The 5,954-nt window shown below is 37.1% G+C and overlaps 1 protein-coding gene across 4 annotated transcripts; it reads left to right on the top strand.

The window, feature by feature from the left end:
* Window positions 1–12: 12 nt before the first annotated feature.
* On the top strand, window positions 13–5,027 carry LOC133811066 (uncharacterized). 4 transcript variants are annotated; one of them, XM_062246126.1, is made up of 6 exons: window positions 13–1,100; window positions 3,596–3,837; window positions 3,917–4,132; window positions 4,198–4,290; window positions 4,373–4,477; window positions 4,556–5,027. In XM_062246126.1, the coding sequence occupies exons 1-6, from the start codon at window positions 65–67 to the stop codon at window positions 4,898–4,900; spliced, it is 2,037 nt and encodes a 678-aa protein (XP_062102110.1). In that variant the 5' UTR covers window positions 13–64; the 3' UTR covers window positions 4,901–5,027. The 4 variants fall into 4 exon arrangements, 3 of the variants coding, with proteins under 3 accessions (XP_062102110.1, XP_062102107.1, XP_062102109.1); XR_009882689.1 differs by lacking the exons at window positions 3,917–4,132; window positions 4,198–4,290; window positions 4,373–4,477; window positions 4,556–5,027 and adding exons at window positions 2,437–3,313; window positions 3,416–3,511 and having other exon boundaries at window positions 13–2,346; window positions 3,596–3,624; XM_062246123.1 differs by lacking the exons at window positions 4,198–4,290; window positions 4,373–4,477; window positions 4,556–5,027 and adding an exon at window positions 2,437–3,313 and having other exon boundaries at window positions 13–2,346; window positions 3,416–3,960.
* The last annotated feature ends 927 nt before the right edge of the window (window positions 5,028–5,954 follow it).

Raw genomic sequence — 5,954 nt, 5'->3', positions numbered from 1 at the left:
TGTAAATGGTTTTCTACGGAAATATACCAATTGGCATTGGCATGGAGAGGATGAAATAATACCAATGAGAGCTCGGATAGATCAAAATGATGAAGATGAGATGATGGATGTTCTCACTGATCTTATGCAAAATGACAATGACGAACAAGCGGAGAATGAGCGCGGTCAAGAGATACCTACAACTGACTACAGGAGTGGGCAACATTATAACGATTTGTTTGCTGAGATCGAGGCTCCATTATTCCCCGGGTGTCAAAATTACACTTCATTGAATTTCCTAGTGAAGTTAATGCATTTCAAAGTGTTGGGAAAAATTCCCAACAAAATATTTGATGGAATGCTGGAGTTGTTACATGATGCATTTCCAGCCCCAAATAAGCTTCCAAAATCGCACTATGCAGCGAAAAGGTTGTTGCGGAAACTTGGATTGGGCTACGAGTCAATCCATGTCTGCAAGCATGATTGCGCACTGTTTTGGAAAGAACATGCTGGAAAAAGCAAATGTCCTGTTTGTGGAGAGGATCGATGGGTGGACAAGAACACCAAGGGAAAGAAAGTGCCTCATAAAGTGATGCGTTATTTTCCTTTAACCCCTAGGTTAATGCGAAAATATGCATCGAGGCACATTGCTCAACATATGAGATGGCATCACGAGCAACGTATAAAAGAAGATGGTGTATTGCGTCATCCTGCTGATGGGAAAGCTTGGAAGGACTTTGACCGAAATAATCCAACATTTGCAATGGAACCCAGGAATGTGCGGCTTGGATTGGCTGCAGATGGATTCAATCCCTTTGGTAATATGAGTCTGTCTTATAGTATGTGGCCAGTAGTGTTGACGACATATAACTTGCCACCATGGTTGTGCATGAGAGAAACTAATTTCATGTTGAGTTTATTAATTCCGGGACCTCATTCGCCAGGAAAAGATTTTGATGTTTTCTTAAGACCATTGATTGATGAGTTAAAAGAATTATGGGTGACTGGTGTACAGACTCGAGATGCAGTCGATGGCAGTTTCTTCACTCTTCGGGCAGCTTTGATGTGGACTATAAACGATTACCCAGCAAGGAGTAGCCTTTCTGGATGGACTGCTCAAGGTTATCATGCTTGCTCTACTTGCAATGTGGCAACACCATCTATTCGTTTACAAAAGAAGGTTGCTTTTTATGGTCATAGACATTTTTTACCAATCAGACATGTCATTAGAAGGGACAAGAAGACATATGGTGTCGTTGAAAAGAGATTACCACCACAGCCATTAACCATGCAAGAAATGTTCACACAAATGAGTTTTATACCTGATTCTCTTCCTGGTAAGCATGTCAGTTATGGCGGCCAAAAAAGAAAGCGTACAAAAGAGCAAGTTGGTTGGCGGAAAAAAAGTATATTTTTTGAGCTCCCATATTGGGCCAACATAATGCTGCGACACAATCTAGATGTTATGCATGTTGAGAAAAATGTGTGTGACAGTTTAGTAGGCACAATAGTTGGGCTGGAGAATAAGACCAAAGACACAGTTAGTGCCAGAGTAGACTTGGAGAAGATGAAGATGAGACCAGAGTTACAGCTGAGGAAGTTGAATGGTCGGATACAAAAGCCTGCGGCCAAATTCACTTTCACTGTTGAAGATCGCCAAAAGTTTTGTCGATTTCTTAAATCAGTGAAGTTTCCAGATGGTTTTGGATCTAACCTAAGGAAAAATGTGATTGACAATGACAATAAGATAACTGGTTTGAAATCGCATGATTGTCACATCATTATGCAACGCCTTTTGCCAGTTGGTGTGCATGCATTCCTAGAGAAATCAATGAGTACAACTATTATTGAGTTATGCACTTTCTTCAAGCTCATTTGTGCGAGAACTCTAAAAGTCTCAGATTTAGAAAAAGTCCAAACTTCAATTGTTGAGATTGTTTGCAAGTTAGAGAATATTTTCCCACCTGCTTTTTTCGATATCATGGTCCATCTACTAATACATTTACCGGAAGAAGCAATACTTGGAGGACCGGTTCACATGAGGTGGATGTATCCTTTTGAAAGGTATATGAAAAAATTGAAGAATTATGTCTGTAACAAAGCACGTCCAGAGGGCTCAATAGCAGAAGGATATGTGGTTGATGAGGCATTAACATTTTGCTCCATGTACTTGAAAGGTGTTGAGACAAAGTTCAATCGTCCAGACCGAAATGTAGATGTTGGTCCATCACTTAAAAAGATGTCGGTCTTTCGATCTCAGGGTCGTCCAATTGGTAAGAAATCATTGACAATTTTGGAAGATGAAGTGAAGAAAATAGCAGATTGGTATATTCTAAACAACTGCAATGAGATCTTGCCATATCTTCGGTAAGTAATTAAAGTAGTTCATCATTTCATTGCATGTTTATTATAACTCTTATTAGTAGCTCTTAAATTAGTTGTTTTTGTTTTTTGCAGAGAGCATAGGGAAATTTTACAGACTAGAGGTGTTGAAAACCTAGACCAATTACATAGAGAGGAATTTCCTAATTGGTTTTATAATAAGATTTATCATCTTCGACAAACAGGATCCTTGGAAGTAGATGAAGAATTAATCTCTTTAGCAAACGGTTCTTCAACTCGTGTTGCGTCGTACCCTGGGTGTGTTGTAAATGGAGTAAGATTTTTGTGTTATGACAGGGACAAGAATCGCAAAACTCAAAATAGTGGAGTCTCTGTAGCGGGTGTCGAAAATAGTACTTATTACGGCCAGTTGGAAGAAGTTTTAGTGATGTCTTATCTTTCTGGTTGTTCTGTTGTATTATTTAAGTGCAAATGGTTTGACACTAATCGGTCTTCAGGATTAAAGTTTGAGCAAAACATAACGAGTATCAAAACCAGTTCGGAGGCCTTCAAAGATGATAAATTTATCTTAGCAACTCAGGCTAACCAAGTTTTCTACATTGAAGACCTTAAAAATAAATCTCATTGGAAAGTCGTCCAAGAAGTGCATCACAGAAATGTGTGGGACATCCCACTAGTTGAAGAACAAGCGGAGGATGTAGAAGTAGATGTTATGCACGACACTAGTTCCTCTAATTTCCAATTATTCGTTGATCTTGGACCGTTGCCACAAATCAGCTTTGAACGTACGGGGGCTCCATTACAATTTGTTGAGATAGATAATGTTGCAATTGAGGAGGAGAGGGAGGAGGAAATGGAAGAAGAAGAGGAGGAGGAGGAAGAGGAAGTGGAGGAGGAGGAGGAGGAGGTTGAATATGAAGATGATGAAGAGGAAGATGAACACATAGAAACCGATGATGATAGTGAAGATTATTATAGTGATAATTAAGTGGTAATTTTATAATATGTTGAAGTAATTATTTTTAACAATAAATAATTTTATATTGTCATTTTTAACTGATAAATGTAATTTTAATATCGATTAATTTGACAGATATGGCTGATGTTATTGCTCAATCTCACGGGGGTGATGGTGGAGGATGCGATCCTCCACGTGGACCGGCAGATATCCCAGCTGATTGTGAACGAGGTAATATTTTACACATTGATATACTCCTTAAAATTTAACAATTAATCCATATTAATTTTAAAATATTGAATTTGCATACAATAGCGCCTCCAAGTAAACGTGGACGCCATAAGGGATTGAACACGCGGGAAAAGAGGGAACAGTTGGGGCGTCCTCTCCCTCTCGAGTGGGATGTGCGGGGGAGAACATATAAAGAGATCGGAGAGTACAGCTCAAATTTCTCAAGAGAGCTCGGATTACTTGTTCGACAGTACACAGATCCGGACTGTCCTCAATGGTCAAAAGTACCAAATGCCTCGAAAGAAAGAATACTTGCACATTTGGAAGTAAGTAGTTTATGTATTTTTATCTTAATTCTTATTTTATGTTATATATGATATTTACTAATAAATGTTTGTAAATTAGGATGATTTGTTTGATATTGGGCGTACTAGATATGGAGAAGGGCATATGCCTGGGATCTTGAGAGGCATTGATACTTCGTGTGCTAAAAAGTATTCTGACTGGAAGTACGATATTAAAGAGCACTTAACGATTAATGGGCCACAAAATCGTTATGGTGGTTGCACGGATACGCAGTGGCAAAAAGCAATTGATTTTTTCCGTCGCCCAGAAATTACGGTATTAATTTCTTGCTAAACTTAACTATCTTAATTAAATATATTACTAACGATAACTTTTTGCAGAAACGTTCTGTGGTCAACAAGGAAAATAGAAAGAAATTGAAAGAGCTTAGCTATGGAGGTTCTCAGTCAATCCCAGCCTTACGCTATAAAAAGGTTAGTTAATTAATTATTTTTTAGTTTATTTTTCTTATTTACGTTTAATTATTAATTTTATAAAAATATATGTACGTGACAGCGCAATTTAGAGACTGGGCAACTTGAGTCCATCCCGGATAGCTGGATGGATACTCACCATAAATCAGGCACAGGGTGGGTGACAGAGACAGCAAAAAATACTTGGGTACGTTAAGTTTTTTTAAACATTTTTCAAATTTTTAATTGTTTCAAAATTTTAATTACATTATACATTGTATCACAGGAGGAATTGCGTGCATACCGCGACACACAGCAGACACAGGCAACTGATACTGAGAGTTCCACACCAGTTTCGAGTGCGCCTGAAGATGAAGACATATCTTTGGTACAAAATGTCTTCGGAAAACGACGGGGCCACCAGAAAGGATATGGACGTATCCTTAACATAAGGGACCGAACTCCATTTGATTTTCGTCCTTCACAAACTAGAGATGAAGAGTTGTCTGAGATGAGAGAGCGTCTTCGACAGTTAGAGGAGCATGTCCGGACTCATTGTATCACCCCGGGATCTCAATCTGCCCCACCACCACCACCCGATGATCCTGATGTTGGAGCACCGACTCAGTAGGACTTATGTATGAATTTTATTACAATTGACTATTACATTATCATGTTTAAGACAAGTCTTTATTTTAATTCAACGAATACACTCTTATGTTTTTTTTTATATCTTTAATATAAGTGTTTTAATTTTATTCTATTTTCTTATATTTAATTCAAAATAAATAAATAAATAAGGGAATAACAAATATAAAAAAAAATTGGGGACAAGTCTATACCGAGGACATTGTCCTCGGTATATACCACCAAGATGTCGGTATGTACCAGTACGATGAGAAATTGAGGTTTGTTGTACCGAGGACATTTGTCACTTTCTACCGAGGACATTATCCTCGGTAAAACGTATACCGAGAACATTTTGAATGTCGTCGGTAGACGTTTTGTTTTTACCGACGCGGCTGTACCGACAACTTTATACCGACGACATTGTCTCGGTATAAGATATACCGAGGACATTGTCTCGGTATAAGATATACCGAGGACATTTCGGCTTATACCGAGGACATTTGTTCTCGGTATAGGCCCTGATTTTTGTAGTGTTCCCAAATTACTCTTATTTGAGCACATGGTTCTAAGTGTTATTGTAATATGTATTATATGTGTCATATTATAGTTAAATTGGAAATGCATCTTAATTGTAGCGTGTTTAAGGAGAAAAAAAATATATGTAATTGAATAGGTATAATAAATACAATAATTGAAAATTTGGATACTAATATAAAAGTTAAAAATAGTAAATAAAAATTAAAGTGAATCATTTAAAATGAGTACCAAGTCTAATTTCCACTTTCTCGTTCCATGATAATATATTGGACTTTTTGCTATAAGATCATAAAATCATATATTGGGCTTTCTATTTACAGTGCAAAAATGAGTCAAACCGTATAAAGTCATAAAATAATAGTAAGCATATTAGTAACAATAAAAAACCAATCCTTACCATAAATAAAATATCCCTTCATTAATATTCTTTCATTCCAGTTAAATAACACATTAATAATAATGATAATATTATTAATAAAATAAAAACAGTCACCATAAACAACATACCACACCATGGT

Source organism: Humulus lupulus, unplaced genomic scaffold (assembly GCF_963169125.1).
Source record: "Humulus lupulus unplaced genomic scaffold, drHumLupu1.1 SCAFFOLD_1067, whole genome shotgun sequence".
Taxonomy (NCBI): Eukaryota; Viridiplantae; Streptophyta; class Magnoliopsida; order Rosales; family Cannabaceae; genus Humulus; species Humulus lupulus.
Note: the sequence above shows the minus strand (reverse complement) of the source record. Positions and strands in the feature narration are given on the sequence as shown.

Bases quoted from the DNA above. Each gene is read 5' to 3' on its own strand.
- LOC133811066 (XM_062246123.1), top strand. From the start codon at position 65: ATGAGAGCTCGGATAGATCAAAATGATGAAGATGAGATGATGGATGTT. The intron at 2,347-2,436 runs GTAAGTAATTAA...TGTTTTTTGCAG, and splicing joins GAGATCTTGCCATATCTTCG to AGAGCATAGGGAAATTTTAC.